This window comes from Antennarius striatus, chromosome 16, assembly GCF_040054535.1.
Source record: "Antennarius striatus isolate MH-2024 chromosome 16, ASM4005453v1, whole genome shotgun sequence".
In the NCBI taxonomy this organism is placed as follows: domain Eukaryota; kingdom Metazoa; phylum Chordata; class Actinopteri; order Lophiiformes; family Antennariidae; genus Antennarius; species Antennarius striatus.
The window spans coordinates 5666738-5683390 of record NC_090791.1 but is presented as its reverse complement, the minus strand read 5'-3'; the positions used below and the strand labels follow the sequence as shown (position 1 = coordinate 5683390).

The window sequence follows — 16653 nt, the reverse complement described above, 5'->3', positions numbered from 1 at the left end:
ATCACATGGCTTTATTTTCCTCCAATGTGTAAAAACAGAGGTAGTTAACAGCGGAAAGGATAAAGATTCAATTCCTCTATCATGAAAAATAAATGTTTGACATCAGAAAGGGTGAGACATCAGAGGTAGTGAGACACCAGAGTCCCCCTAGAGTCTAGGATCGCCCCTGCCGGTGGACCCATGCGTGTTCCTGGCCGGCACTGAGGGCTCCTCCGCCGCCATGGAGAGGTCTCCTCTGGGCGGCTGGCCCTTTAAGAGCAGCGGGAGGGGTCGCGGAGCATCTTGGCTGCGGTGTTTTTGTCTCTTGTCAGTGAGCGTTCCTGGGCCGAGGCGGCTGAAAGGCTCTCCAGAGGACAGGTAGGAACCGCGGATAAGTTGTCTTTCTCCTCTTTGTGTTTATCTCAATGCATTTTAAATCGCTTTCTCCGTGGCGCCTTTTTGAGAGTGTCACTTCTTTTGTAACGCGTCGGTCCTGCCCGTTCCCCTCCTCCGGTCCCTTCTCCCTTCGGTGTAACGGCGCCTTTATTCACCACAATCCCTCCACCTTCAGTCTGAATTTTATTACAGCCTAATTTTTTTTTAAATTATCACTAATTAGCTTCCTTTATTTCCAATCAGTGTTTCCTCACCTTGGGATGTGCGTCTCTCAGTCGCTCCCCTTTTTGTTCAGAGCATCATTGATCCACGCAGTGAGAAACACCGCGACCGAAAACCGTCTATAATTATTATTATTATTATCCTTATTATAATAAACCTCACGTTCCGACATTAACCGTAAAACATGTTTGCTGAGACCAAACGTGAATCAAATTGAAATGTAAATTTTCCGTGGGTACATCAGCAACATTAAAGGAAAATTTCCCCCGTTAAATCCATCACACCGTGATTTTCACTGAGGATTCATCGGGGGTGATTTTTTTTGCCACATGGCCTCAACTTTTGTGGTAATTGATTATTAAAGCACGACATGTCATTCCTAAACTAACACCACATTTGGGTGTGTTTATCTGTTTGGCTTCCATTATTAAACTTTCCCCCTCACGCCTCACACATGATCGTGTGGAACAATCGAGACACTTTAGAATTTCACCTAAAAAAAATTTTTTTTTGGGAAGAAAAAAAAAAAAAAACTCGGTGAAAACTCGCGGGAGAGGGTGGGTCCGAGCACTCTGCAAGTTTTCATGACTTCCAGATGTTCATCAGCTTTTGGTTGCCGCGTCTTGTCCTAAAATGTGCGCGTCTCGCCGCCTGAAGCTGGTCAGCGGCCAGTGGAGGGAGTGACCCCCGGACATCGGTCCTCAACAGACGGATGAGAGCTGATGGAGGCGCAGCAGGAGGGCAAACCACTCTAAAACTCTCTATATTAGACTTTTAATGAAATGTTAATTTACTTTCAAACTAATTTGATAGGTCTTGTGTTGAATCTGAATGTGTAACTGGGTTGTTGTTGTTTTTTAAATCAGACCTGGGTGTTGCTAGACATAAATCTGTGCAGAGGCACAGGCCCCCATGACTGACATCTTATTTTCCATCTTGAATACCTCCCAATGTGCAGATGTGCTGTGAAATCTAGCTGTTACCTCATAGAAAAGTGCTGCCAAAACTGAAATTACATGTTAAAAAAGTATTGATCCCTGTAAAAACATTATGATCAGAATGAATGTTACACTCTTTAAATGCCACTTTATTATCATTTTAAGTTAAATGGGTTAGTCCAATGAGTAACCATATGTTGGTTTAAAAATATCCAAATTTGTGTTGGTAACTTGAACAAAGCCTCGCCTTTTATATTCTCTAAACTTGCTTATAGGTTAGTTAAGGTTACGGTTATGCACTCTGGTTTGTTTCATCTCCAAATATGATCATCAGTAACACGCATTGATTTCAGGCTGAGCTACAGCAAGCATTCCTGTCCCATTACTATTGATATACATGAATCCACTGCCTTTTATAGGAGTTTGTTGAGTGTGACCTTTTACTGGGGTGGTGCCGCTCTATACTGGAGTCTATTGACAGCTGTGACATCTGGGATTGTTTCAAGATGAACTTTATGCATCGGGAAGTCAGTGAGGTTCACTGTACTGTTTCATCAGTAAACACATCATATGTTGTTTCGATGAGGGATGCGCGGAACTTAACAGGAAGTTGGGGTTTAGTCATCGGTCTGGTGGACTGTGTCACACAAGAAACCACTGTCCTGCTGTTGTGTAATGGGCTGCTGGCTGTATTAAATCACCGAAAAGTCAAAGTTTGCAGCAGCTGCCCGGCTGCAGATGGTCTCTGTCCTGTCAGTCATGTAGGTGCATATGCAGGTCTGTGGCTCCAGTGTTTTGTCTAACCCATAATGATGTGACACCGGTGGACAAATGAGAGTTTAAACAAAAAAACCTGTGAATCCTCACAAGGGTCTGGGTTACTAGAAGTCTTCGCTAGATTTTCACTTAGACACACATCTGAATCTGAATACCTCATAACATGATTACTTTGGGGAGCCCCTAGAGTCCTGTCAGAGATTCCTGGGGATCCCCAAGTTGGTAGCTGAGGAATTTTTCATCAGGTTTTTCAGCAGCTGGAGTTCCCTTTAGCCATTTTTAAGGGAGCTGGAATGTGATTGTCTCAAACCAGTGTTTGGACCGAGGGGTGCTTTGGTGGAATGCAGGGTTATAAACCCCATTTGCACACTAGGACACACGCAGGGCATTAAAATGGTTTAGCGGGGCTAATGAAATTACTGAGTCTTTATGAGACCGTCTAAGCTCTGACACTGATTAGATGGTTGTACTTCATAATGAATTAAGTGTTCTGTTAAAACCAATACAGAATATGATCATTTTTGCCACTTAAATGAAGATGTTTCCTGTTTTCTGCCATCTATAAATATTTATTTTTCACACCATCACACCCCTTTTTATGTTATCTCAAATTAATGTTATTTAGTTCTTAAAATAAAAATAAGATGCAGTGCAAAAGTAGCATCAGCCTACTTAACTCCATGGATTGAGCCAGAAATAATGTTTTTAGTGAACACATGGTTAATCTGGATTTGTAGGTAATTCTTTATGTGCTCAAGTAATCTCACTCAATCTCTTGTAATACATTGATACCCAGAAAAGCAAAATTGTCCAGTAAAGCACACTAACATTTTGGAGTTTCAGTGTTATGGATGTGTTCCCGGTCCCGTCTTATTGCCGAAAGAGTCCTTTGATCAGCAACAGGCACCGAATCAGGAAGTATTTAATAAGATTCCCTGGAGGGGCCTACTTTAACGATATTGTTGCTGCAGTGAGAATACTTCCTCTGCTCTGCCGTCCTGTCCCGATGGTACCACAGCATACGCTGACCTGAGCTTTTAACCCCAACCCTGCTCTGACCGTCTTGCAGCCGTCTGGACCTCGTCTTCTTCCTCTCCAGCACCACCCCCCCCCCAAGGCCTCCTCAAAGCACCGTGGCCTCTCTGTTCGGCATCATTTTTAATCCCCACCTCCGCAACAGCTCAGGAATTTTCTCCCAAAAGCCTCGTTTTTTTGTTCTTTTTTTTTTTTTTCCGGTGCTGCTCCTTACAGCTCAGCCCCACCCTTGCTTAGTTTCCTGTTGGAGGTTAGCACAGTGACCAATAGCAGACTGGCGGGTGTTTACTCTGCTCCTGCTCCAGGAGTAATGGGAGATGGCCGGCACCTCCCCTTGGCCATACTCTTGCCTGTACCATAGCACTAAGTCCAACACCATATGCTCCTCCACACCACCACCCAATGTAAAAAACTTTTTTTTTGAGTTCCAGAATGGACATCACACTGGGTTATGATTCCCCTATAAAGCACCAGCAGTAAGAGCAAACTGTATAGCCATTGTGCGATCACATGACCTATGGCGTTGTGATCTGTCAGGCAGTGATATCCAACATTTAGCCACTCAACGTAAGGCAACAAAAGACCATTTGCTGCGTCTGCATCAGTCATCATTTGGCTGCTGTGAAGAGAGGTCTGATACAGCTTTTATTAATTATTCATTGAGCACCAGTTGGCTGAATGAAGCCATCTGTGCTGCAGAGGAAGAACACGACGATTTAACAGACAGACCAACAACTGTGTCTTCTGTTCTGTCTATCTTTATGTAAGATTTAAAACTCATCTATATGTATATATATACATATATATTCAAATGTACTCTCAGGAAAAAAAAACAATAAGTTGTTTTCAGTCAGACCAAGTGCATCTTCTCATCAGCATTGTCTATTGTCAGCCTATTTTTAGGTGCGGAACGCACAATTCATGGTAATCTTTGAGGTGAAGTCATTTAAGATCAAGAGGAAAAGTCTTTTTGAAACTTTACGAACTCATTGTGTGATTGTTCTTGTGTTGTTTCTGCTGTGACGGCAGCAAATTACACTTTGGTGTCAGCATGAGTTTTTGCTGTGATTCATACTACTGGAGTCCAAAATCTTAAAACCAGTCATGGTCTTTTCATATTTGAGAATTTTCCATCTAAAACCATTATAACCATTTGAGTTTTCCTCCCTGCTCCTCTGGAACTTTTGCCTTCCATTCTCTCTTACCCTCCATCACATACTTCACCGCTCTCCTCAACATTCTCACTTTCTTATTCTTTTTTTTTTTTAAGGTTACTCTCTCCCTCTACTTGTTACTCTTTCTCCCGGGCTTGGAGGAAGTGACTGAGCTGTTTCTGGATCCTTTGGGAAAAGAAAGATGGAGCTCCCTTTCCTGTAACCCTTTCTTCATCAGACCACAGATTACTGCACCAGTTTGTCTGTTCTTCATCACATTAATTGTGCATGTGCTACCAAAATCTCACTGCTTATTTAGAGAATAGTAAATCAGAAATTTATCATCAGACTGTCAGATTAATCATCAGGAATACAGACAAATTAAAATCTCTTAAATCACTTAGGTGTCAAAACATTGCTGAATGAATTAATCAGTGAGTGGCTATAGCTGTCTGTGGAGCTGTGGGAGTTTTCAGGCGTTAGCCAGTGTTGATGTGTTGGGAGATGTGTGTTTTCATCTCTATCATGTGGGAGTCGATGGGAGTTTGAGTTGACTCTCGTAAAGTTTGGTATTACTCTTGCAAAAATATTTTCCATCTGCACCAACGCAGGGTTATAAGTACAATCTCCACATAGTTCACTGTCTTTAATCCTATCGTTGACAGTAGTTTTTGGCATTGATATATGTTCATAATATTGCGTTATCTTTCACTGTTAGAATCACAACCATCTTTGGACTCGTAGACACTCCTCGGTTTAGATGTTAATTACTTGGCCCGGCCCCTTTGTAATCCCAGGATCTGCCAGTGTGTGAGTCCATAACGGCATCTCATCTACTGTTTGTTTGTTTTGAGGTAAAAGTTTCTTGCTGCACCCGTTTGTCTCCATCTCCCTCTCTGAGACGCCCCTCCTCGCTTTATATTAGAACCAGCTGTGGAACTAGAGGCCGAATGAATGGCTCTTTGTGATTTGGCTGTCGTTCCAGTCTAAAAGGTCTGCTTCTCCTCCTACCCCTCCCATGACGAGGAGAGAGGGTATGGGGGGGGGGGGGTGACAACATGACAACAATTGACAACGATGTAAAACAATGGACAGAACAGAAAGTCTTATCGTGAAATTATGCAAAGGTCAACCACCGGTGTTTTCTGGGCCGTGAGATCCTTCTGACAAAATGTGGAGCAGGCTTTCAACAGCCTGAGCCAAGAATCAGCGCAGGCCGGGCAGCTTATCTGGTGGACGCACATGCAGTAGCTACAGCGAACCATTCAAATCCGTGTTGTCCATGAAAGGAGCACTTTATAAGACTCATGAAATCAGTCTTGGTTCAGGTCTTCAAAGCTGATCTGTGCAGATGACGGCTGTTCCCACAGAGTCTGGGGGGCGTGTGTCTGCCAGTGGATTTGGGAGTGTTAGTCACAGAAGCAAGAAAACAGAAAACATTGCCCAATCACATGACAGGGAGGCTCCAAACCTTGGATTGATTAGTGCCCTAAATTTGGGGGAGGAATGGGTTGGGGGAAGTCTTCCTTGACATCTGTGCGAGCAGCTATTCATGGCTGAGACTGGATTCAGGCTGTTCTACAAGGAGGTCAGGGTACGATTGCCGTTTAATGTCGGTATATCGTTCACAGCCGGCATGTCAGTCGAAACCACTGGATGTTTTGAAATGTTTTTTAACTGCCTGTTTAACCTGTGTTTACAAAAGAGTGGTCTAGTGTGGGAGACCACTCTTTTGTAACCTGTCAGAAGCCTGTGTTTGTCTCAGTCTGCAGAATTACATGCTTTGCAATGTTTACTGACGTCACCTGATGACTACTTGTCTGAATGTTTCCATTTATTTTTATGCAGTTTTTTCTGGGCTATGAAGTGCTACGACCAAATGCTGGGACCTCTAAAACTTTCATAGTTCTTGTGTCCCACAGGTGCTGTCTGTATAAGTAGAAGAAAGAGAAGGGACCATAACAAGCCCGGGGAGGAGAGAGCCCATCCTTGCAGCGCAAGCAGCTGGTATGAAGTGGAAAATAAATCCCCCTTTTCCTAATTCACAAACCATACCCAAGCTTGAACAGAATAGTAATCATGGACTGTCACAGCCTGTGAGGCAGTGGAAAAATCCATGAAGATCTTCTCTGGGAGGTGGGAAGTTTCTGAATGAGCAATATGGAGCTCTAATCCTTTGTAATAACAATAATAGAGATGTTTCTCAATGGATGGAAACAATAAATTTGATAAAGTTGGGAGAGCTGACCTCCAAATGAAGCATCAGATCTTCAAAGACTTCTCAGGGTGGTCCCAATCCTCCAAGATAGAGAGAGAAATCTGAGTTCATGCTGTATATTCAGATTTTAATCTTCCAGATTCTGGCATAGAAATTAATAAACCTTATGCTTCCTTGCATGTAGAGAAACCAAACATTTCATCAGTTGCTGTTGGAAGCCAAAGAACGAGTGTATTTTTCTCGTGACGTCTTACAGGACATACCACAGACATGCAATTTGTGCTGGATGACCTGAATCTTATCCCCAGAGGGTTGTCTTAATCCTAATGGCAGGGAATGGAGGGAGTAGACCAGGCAATGGTAACTTCCGTTGACATGGCGTGCAGCTGTTTACAGAGGTAGGGCGATAGTAACGGGGGCAAGGCATTTGTCCTCGATGAAGCCATCCCAGAGAAATTATCAGAAGAATGGCAGTGTGGCGCTGAGGAAAGGGCGCACACTGGCTTCTGTTCAGATGTCATCTGAAAGGAACTCTGTTTGAGAACTGGGCGAGAGGGAAGAAGGTCAACCGCACCACAGCCGCATGGATATACACACTCAGGGAGAGTATATTCACACCCAATGAGCCGCTGCTGGAGAGGCAGATGTGGAGAATCGTGACACGAGCATCTTGAGGGGATGATGTGGGAGGAAAGGCACCAATAACAGAAAAAGAGATAATTCAGGAACAGGGTATAGTGAGTTTTTGTGTGTTTGAGTATCACATGGAATATAAAAGGTAATCAGTTGGAAGGTGTTAGCCTTCCGGCCTGCAGGGCTTAGATGTTGAGTCGCCAAAGTGCAGATTCTAATTATATCTCATCAACTGTTCCCTGTCAGCACTGTCCTTCACCAGCCTGCACTAATACACCACTGAGTGGTTCTCACTTTCTCATGTATGCTGGCTGCCTGAGCAAAATGTAGCATATAATCAATGTGACACTTAGTTTTCACACTAGAGAAACATGATTACAACATTTGATGTCATTATTGTGGATCATTTACGGAACTTTAATGTGAGGAAGACTTAAAACTTACTCTTCAATGACATCTGGTAGATTCTTCAGCTGTATGCTGAAAAAAAATAAGTTGGCTTGGTGTCTGTGGCTCATAAATTTTTCATGTTTTAGTGTATTTAATTTTGACAGTGTGAGAATCCACATACAGTATTTCCTTCCCAGCGTGTCTGATGTGGGTATGAGGGGGTGATGAAGGGGCACAGATAAGGGGAATCGCTCCAGGACATTAAATTATCTACAGGACTTGGAAACACTGACTAACTTGACTTGGAATTTTTTTCAAGTGTCCTACTTTTCACAAATGAGCAAGCGCTGTGTAGAGTCACAAGACAGAGAGAAAGGGCTTGACTTAAAGAAGAGAGACACCGTGATTTCGGAAGAAACATTGAACAGCCTTGAAATCAGCTGAATGCACCAAAGAGAAACAGACAGGTTTCATCGTCTTTTGGCTAATACGCAAAGTTTCAATGACAAGTACCGAGGAAGGCTTAACCATTACATCCCCAGTTCCCACAAAGTGATGACCTAGAAAGTTAATCTTTTGCAGGAATACACTAACTGAAAGACAGCGGTGTTGTCGTCTCCCTGGGACTAAAACTCATCATTTAGTCACCGTCAGCAGTTCACTACGCTTTCTGTGTTGACGTAATGACAAGAAGATGGGGGGGAATGAGAGAGCCAGTGAACGCCTTAAATCTCGTGATTGTCAGCTGATGATGAAATGGTAGAGAGAGCATCAGAAAAACATTAGAAGAGGTCAAATAGAGCAGAAGCAGGAGGGGAAGGTGTGGAGAAAGTGAGGGAGAGAAAGAGGAGAGTATCTCCAAACCCCAAATCGAGAGGCAAAGCTAGTGCGCACATATGATTCCTAATAAGGTTGTAACTGGCAGTCTCAAACCTCTGTCCTAGAATTGGCTGCCAGGAAACTTTCCCCTGTAACTCCTCTGAATGCTAGGAACAGAAACAAACACACAATCCACTGTGACCCTACGCACTCTGAAAAAAAAAAGGAACAGATAAAATTAGAAAGGAGTGCAGGAGGGTGAAGTAGTGAAAGAAAAAGTAAAACTATTTCAGACCATACAAAAGAAACAATACAGTCACATTCATCATTTATTCTTAGCATACCAACTGTATATAAATTTATAGTATGTTGTTGGCTTATGAGTTGTCCGTATGATTTTGTCAGGGTCTTATATTTATGTTCATTTATAACTTTAACACATCTCTATCTATGTAGGTCCAAATTAGAGGGGGACTCGGTAGCCGCCAAAGGATCATCATGGCTCAGGTGCTGCACATGGACCCCAGCTTCCCAGGTGCAACTTCATTGTTTGCCTTATATTGCTCTTCATTATATTTAAGTTGTTTTATTATTATTATTAGTATTTTTATTGATTGATTTTATTCTGTTCTTGTAGTAATTTAATAGTTGTGTTATGCAGACACTTTGCATTGTTATGGTAGAATAACAGCACAGTTCTTTTTTGTTGCTAATTTGGCATTTGTTTGACAAATATGTTAAGCACAAAATTTAAACTTTTTTTCTAAAGTCTGAGCCCAAGATTAGATGCAGATTTCCGTTTGTTTACTTTTGAATTCCTTCCCTCTCAGGGAAACTCAATGTGCCTGTTCCCCCTTCCCTCCACGTGAAAGAAAAGGAGGCACCCTACTCTGTTGAGACCCCCTATGGCTACCGTCTGGACCTCGACTTCCTCAAATATGTCAACGACATTGAGAAGGGAAACACTATCAAGAAGGTGCCTATCCAGCGCCGGCCTCGCTATGGTTCCCTTCCCCGTGGCTACGGCTATGCTGGCTCCTGGTGGACTTCCACAGAGTCTCTCTGCTCCAATGCCAGCATGGACAGCCGGCACTCCTCCTTCTCCTACTGCGCCCCAGGGTACCACACGATGCAGAGGCCCAGCTTCAGCACCGCCCGGGTGGAGAAGACCCTGTTGGATGCACGCAGGAAGCTGGAAGAGGAGAAAGAGGGGCGGAGATTTTCCAACCTGGGAAGCATGCACAGCAGCGTAGCGGGGTCTAACACCTCTCTCAGCAGTGCACATAGCTTCAACAGAGCCCAGGGTGGAAGTGGATCCTTCACACCAATTAATTCTGGCCTGTCCACTCCAGTTACCCCAACACCAGCGCATCTGCAGCACGTCAGAGAGCAAATGGCTGCAGCCCTCAGGAAAATAAAGGAGCTGGAGGAGCAGGTGAAGACTATCCCTGTGCTGCAGGTAAAAATCTCCGTACTACAGGAAGAGAAACGGCAACTGAGTGTCCAGCTGAAGAGCCAGAAGTTTTTGGGCCACACGCTGGGTTTTAACCGAGGTCGTTCCAGAGGAGAACTTTACATCGACATTCCTGAAGAAGAGGGAAGCAATGGAGGAAAGAGTAGCGTCAAGCCAGCAGGGCCATTATCTCCCACAACACCTGAGGGCCTAAAGCAAGATTCAGGGTGTGAGATTGAGGACAGAGTGATTGTGAGTGGAGCACGACCAGATGCAAAGCTGGAAGTCCGCACTGTGGGAGTGGGACCGGAGGAGTCGAGGGGCAGTCGTCAGGTGGGAGTCGGGGTTCGGGAGGAAGATCTGGGTCTACTTCCTGAAACGGAGGCTCTCAAGAATCAAGTGGGTCAGCTTGAGGGCCAGCTAAAGAGGACGATGCAGGAGCTGCAGGCTGCACAGCACCAGGTTACCGCAGTCCAAAACAGCCCCCGGGCAGAGCATCCAGTTATGGCCACCAGCATGGGTTGGAAAGAGCCACAAGGCTGCAGCCTGCACACTCTGGTCAGCTTCACACAGCTGCCCCAACAGAAAGAACAGAGAACTGTGGGAATACAGGTATACACACTAGAGCAACCTACCGTCGTAGAGGTGGGCACTCTCCTCCGCGCAGAGACTTGCAGCTCCCTTCGACCGGTTGGATTGGTGGAGGAAGACCACAGAGGGCAACCTGAAGGTCTGTTTCCAGATGGTAATGGAGCCTGAAAATGTACAACGCTAAATCAGCTTTTCTGTGAAACTAAAGTATTACTTATATCTCAGGAAACCTTCATTTCTTAACAAGATATTGGATTCGTTGATGCTGAAAATGATATTTTTGTCTCACAGATGCCACTGTTGGGTTGCCGATTGCAATTAGCTCAAAGCAAGTACGTGATGTCCTGAAGAGTGAGCTGTCAACGTCAGAACCTGTAACTACTCCTATTGTCACTGTCGGCGTGTCTGGTAAGCAGGTCGGTCTGCTGCATTGTAAAGATGGAGAGTTACACCTGCCTACATCTACAGTGGTTGTCCAATCACACGAAGGCTTTAAGAAAGGTAAACGGACTGAACAAAACACGCCACATCCATCGAACTTTGTTCAAAGCGCTTCATGTTTCTATTGTATCCTTGATTGTGTTTTCTAGCCTCATCTCCACAGTCTTCTCTGAGATCCATCATGAAGCGAAAAGCAGAGGGTGAACCAGGATCTCCCTCCACAAAGAAAAACCTTCAGTTTGTTGGAGTCAATGGGGGGTAGGTTCCACTCCTCTGTCATTACTGCCCACTAATCAATCATTTCCTTTGGCAAATAAACTCATGGAAATGAAAAAATAGGCATGAGTCGCAGAGGCTTGGAGCTGTGACGTGGTGAGACATGTTCTTGTCTTTCAGCTATGAGTCTGAATCATCAGACGACAGCAGCACCGAAAGCTCAGAAGAGGGCAGCGACTCCAGTGAATATCATGAAGCCAGGGAAAAGCTACCAGAAGCAGCTATCCAGCACCAGCGAGTAACCCACTGCCAGGCTTCACAGCCTGCAGACCACAACATCATACCTCAGCAGACTGGTGCCAAACTACCAGCCGTCACTCCAGATGTGCAGCAGAGTTTGAACCGTTCCGGTACTGCGGACACGAGACGTCCAGACGTACCCCTCCATTCACCAGAGACGGACATTGTTGTGGGAAATTGTGCTTCGCAGCCGTCGGCCTCCACTCTTTGTCCAGCAAATGACTCTGCCTCTAAAGGAACTGTAAATCAGCCATCAGAAAAACACACAGTTACCCAGGAGATCATTGACATATCATCAAGCACTGATTCCACTCCTGAACAAAGCTTCATTAAGTCCTCTGTTACTTCATCACTGTGTGTCACTAAAACCTCAGAGGTTGCCAAGCAGCAACATGCCGTCCAGGCAGAAACAACTGCCCTGTCCAGCCAGTCAGAGTTAAAACCAGCAGCAAGTGAAATTGCCACAGCATCTGCCAAACAAATCAGGTAAACGTGATGTGTACTGGTGTAGTTGGTGCTATATAACATATATCATAACACTATGTAACATCTGTTTATGAACATCTGTGACTGATGTTGACTCACTGTCTCAGACTGGAGCTGAGTGACAGCCTGATGTCGGCACTTCATGCGCTACAGAACGCCCTCGGGGAACCCAATGCCTTCAGTCAACAAGGAGCAGTAGGTGTTCAGTTAGTTCACTTTATTTATGGCACTTTGTTTTAATTGTGGATCCCAGGAAATTAAAACAAAGAGCAGAAGCACAACCAAGCAGGAATGCGCCTTCATTCCTTATTTAGTTGATAAAACAGAGATTTTGGAATAAAAAAAGAGAAGTGTTTTCTTTGGTAAGAGTTAGACAATTTTTCTTGCATTTATTTCACCATTTTATCAGAAAGATAGACAGCATAGTTCCCTGTATTTCTGCAGAGATTTAGTTTCCAACACACCCGGGTCTCATTTTGTATTTTTTAAATGTGTGTCATGACAAGACTGAGTGCCAATGAAGTTCTATTTCTCCAGCAGTCTGTCAAACATTTGTGTATTTCTAATCACCTCCATTGTGTCTGATCTCAGAGAGCAGCTTACACCACCGTGCTACAGGAGTGGCTGCGTGTGTCCTGTCATAAAGCAGCGGACACGGCTGTGGTCAAGGCCTACATGAGTGCCTTCGCCTCCATCTCCCCTCAGCTCCTGGAGTTTGTGATCAACATGGCAGATGGCAACGGGAACACGGCGCTTCACTACACCGTCTCCCACTCCAACTTCCCTGTGGTGAAACTGCTGCTGGATACTGGTGAGCTTTTAGTTAAAGATAGTGACCAAAGAATTGAAAATCATTTATGTTAAAATTAAGCTCATCCAACTGAGTCACATGTTGAAGTCTTACCCTGTATACTGCCATCTATCACACAGTCTAAAAAATTCACTTCCCTCATGTCATGCGTCCGTGTCTTTGTGTATGATGCTGCTACATCACCTGTCAAACTGATTGCCCTATTTACCCTACAGGTCTGTGTAATGCTGACAAGCAGAACAAGGCGGGCTACACAGCCATTATGTTGACAGCTCTTGCTGCCTTCCACTCAGACAGCGACCTTCAAACTGTCCTGCAGCTGCTGCGTACTGGGGACGTGAATGCCAAGGCCAGCCAGGTGCGCCCTCTACTGCTCATTCATTTATCTGCACGACGATACACCATCAAGCCAATAATCGACCTTCACTAACAGAGTATTTACAGAGATGGAAAGATGTACGCCACAGCTTGTGGTCTGCCTGGCAGCAGTTTAGATTTGAAATTAAGATCTACACGATTTTTAATTTTTTTACACACGCAATTGATGTTCCTAGGCTGGCCAAACGGCACTGATGTTGGCTGTCAGCCATGGTCGAGGGGACATGGTACGGGCGCTGCTGTCATGTGGGGCACAGGTCAACATCCGTGATGATGATGGCTCCACAGCGCTTATGTGTGCCTGTGAACATGGCCACGTGGACATTGTGCGTCAGCTATTGTCTGTGCCAGGCTGTGATGCCACTCTCACTGATAATGTGAGTATAGGTTTCTCTGTCTTTCCTTCCTTCCTTTTTTATTTCCACAATTATTTTTAAACCCAGTGATCCAAATATTGTCCATTTTTCTTATAGGATGGTAGCACTGCTCTGTCCATTGCTCTGGAGGCCAGTCAGAATGACATTGCTGTGTTGCTTTATGCTCACCTGAACTTTGCAAAGCCTCCTTCCCCTGTGAGTACACCGATACACTACAAACACACATTAATTGTTCTAATAAGGGCCTTGTTTTTAGAGTAATCCTTTTCCACCAACATTCATCTTTCATACGTGGAAAAATCTGCAGCAGAGATTATTTAATAACATAGAGGCAGTTAATGCGAACCGAAGGTTTCAAAAGAAAATCAACACAATCAAAACTGCATTAAAATGGTGAAGCATCATAAATATTCATATAACTTTTATGAAACAATCATTCATACCTCTGAACTTTAAATTTTCTCCTATAAAATCTCACACATCAGATGTCCTTCTTTCCTGACAGCAGAGAATGGAACAATACCAATGTTTGCTTATGCTTACTCCCATTTTAACCTGAGCCTGCAATATTTTGCCTGTGGTTCGTAAACTAATACATTTTAACTTTTTATAGGTCTCACCGAAGTCTCCACTGTTGGGTTCTTCGCCCCCTGCCAGTGAAACAAGATAAAACCTGCAGACAACAGCAACCTGACAACCAAGTCACAGAAAAAATGTATCTTTCTAGTTTTCTTGAATGCAAACAATGAGTTTAAGTATAATTTTCACCGTCCACTACATTATAATTTGCAGATGATTATATGACAGCTTACACATCGTTGGTCACTACTTCTTTTTTTTCCTGAGACCATGGTCTAATTTTATTACAGTGGTGGTGGAAAACACAGATTTTTGTTGTGGTACCATGTGGCAAACTGAATATCTACTGCCTGTTTAAAGATCAGTCCAGTCTGTCACGATTATTTGCTCATACCTGTTTTTATTTACACTTTCAAGTCAAATCTGTATGCTCAATTTCATTATACAGTTACCGTAATTATTCTGCACATTTTTAATTTCATGTCTATTTGTTGTTGTTGTTGTTGTTTTTAGAGCATAGTGTTATCGTAATGTGTACAAAAGCTTTTACATACTATCACCATAATGTATCTGACCATCACATCCATTTTGTTTGGTATAACAAAACCCACTCCATTCATGCATAAGTGTCCTTGCACCAACTGGCTCACTGGTGCTAGAAAAATGTAATACAGAAATGCCCACTTAACTTTATATCAATATTTATACACAAATTGTATTTACTTAGAATATTTTTGATATTTTCATTTTTATTCCAACTAAATTCAGGGCCTCTGCTGATCAACATTTTTATTTCCCATGCAAATTAAACTCATTGTACCATTTTAATTGCAGAGAGAAAAAAGTACATGTATGTGTCAACCACAACTCCCAAAATAATCCCAAAGATGTATTTCTCCTTTCGACTCTGTGACACTGTATGATGTGGTGACTATCTTAACACGGGAATATCGTCGGTGTGAAGGGACAAAGATATTTGCAATACACCTTGAAGGCCATGTTTGCTATGATCTTTGTATTTTTATACATGAAGGCGTTTTGTTTGGTACTCTGGAAAGATTGGGGTGTATCTGTGTAATATTCTGTACTTTCAAGATTTTACAGGACTTAGTTGAATGACTGAAATGAAGTGACTTAAAGCACTGGTGAAGCCACTGGCGCTGTGGACATGTCAGTAGGATTTGTCAGGGAACCAGAAAGTGACTGACTGGAGTCTATTAAGGATGTGCCATGTAAGATGTGAATATCAAAATAATATATGTCAATATAAAGTGGTAGATATTATGCCTATAGTCCAATTCCTTGACAAAATGTGTGTAGGCTATTGATGTCAAAATTTCTATTTCTTTCTAAAGATTTTTTTCCACAATTTTCTTATTCACTTTTTAGCAATTAAATTTTTTATAAACATTGAAAGTTTTAATTTAAGTAACTATCTTTTTATACATTTAGGATTTTAAACCCTCACCTATGTAATCGCACAACTCTGTAGTTAACGGTTTTATTAAGATTTATGCAATTCTTTTGATTGTGTTTCTTAACTGATTAATAAATGTTGACCACACTGGTTCCGTTGCATTTATTCGGTGTTGCTGTAGAATGCAGTTGGAGTTGTTGGTTTTTTTTGTTTTTTGTAATTCTTTACAAATTTCAATATTACATATCACTACAGGTAATTCAATGGACCGGTAAGTAATGTCTCCTTAAGACAGTCCATGTGACCCCTGTAACCAGTCACTAAAAACTGTTTCAATCCGGTAAGTCTTCGCAATTCATTGTTTCTGTGTCTGCTTTATGTTGCATGCTGTACGTTGTCACCTATGTTACTGCCCTGTGCTTTTGTCTGCTTCTTGATGGTATAAATTGTAGATGACATGATGACTGCTTTGGTATTCTGACAGATTAATGGCAGATAACGTTAAAAATGTTGACAACATGCCTAAACTGTGTAATATGAAGCGAAGACTTGGATTTATATGTTTGCCGTCCCATTCGTGTCTGTAATGGTTTGGTTTCTTCAGTTTTACAAATGTTTGGTGGATTTGAATTGCGTGCTGTACTTCCTGGATTGCCGCTGGGCATCATGGGACCTGTAGTTTCTATTGTTGAAAGGTTGAATACTGCACACCCCTTGCAGTGACTTGTTGATGAATAATTATTTATATTTATATTATTTATATATTTTTGTTATATCCATCCACCCATAATAATAGTAGTATTTAATAATAATTTTGTATTTTCAAGATTATGAATAATATTGGTAGAGAATAAATCCAATCTATAACCAAATAATTGATTTCTTTAATTGTTTTTCTGTCCATGCTCAATGAAAATAGTCACATGATGAACTTTGGATGGTGAAGTCACATAATCTGTATGTACTTCTTTACCATTTGGGTTTTCCCTTCAGGGGTCGCCACAGCTTATCAGTTGCCTCCATCTGTATCCTCTTCTCTCACA

The 16653-nt window shown here is 42.8% G+C and overlaps 1 protein-coding gene across 4 annotated transcripts; it reads left to right on the top strand.

Annotated features, from left to right (window-relative positions):
• The first annotated feature begins 284 nt into the window (after positions 1 to 284).
• kank2 (KN motif and ankyrin repeat domains 2) lies at positions 285 to 15760 on the top strand. Of its 4 annotated transcripts, XM_068336416.1 has the most exons (14): positions 318 to 357; positions 4618 to 4720; positions 6424 to 6508; positions 9018 to 9096; positions 9392 to 10759; positions 10897 to 11106; positions 11196 to 11304; positions 11443 to 12048; positions 12156 to 12243; positions 12640 to 12859; positions 13075 to 13217; positions 13414 to 13614; positions 13711 to 13809; positions 14228 to 15760. In XM_068336416.1, exons 4-14 carry the CDS (start codon positions 9060 to 9062, stop codon positions 14282 to 14284), a joined length of 3138 nt encoding a protein of 1045 aa, XP_068192517.1. In that variant the 5' UTR covers positions 318 to 357; positions 4618 to 4720; positions 6424 to 6508; positions 9018 to 9059; the 3' UTR covers positions 14285 to 15760. The 4 variants fall into 4 exon arrangements, with proteins under 4 accessions (XP_068192515.1, XP_068192518.1, XP_068192517.1 ...); XM_068336414.1 differs by lacking the exon at positions 4618 to 4720 and having other exon boundaries at positions 285 to 357; XM_068336417.1 differs by lacking the exon at positions 4618 to 4720 and having other exon boundaries at positions 288 to 357; positions 9392 to 10744.
• Positions 15761 to 16653: the final 893 nt, after the last annotated feature.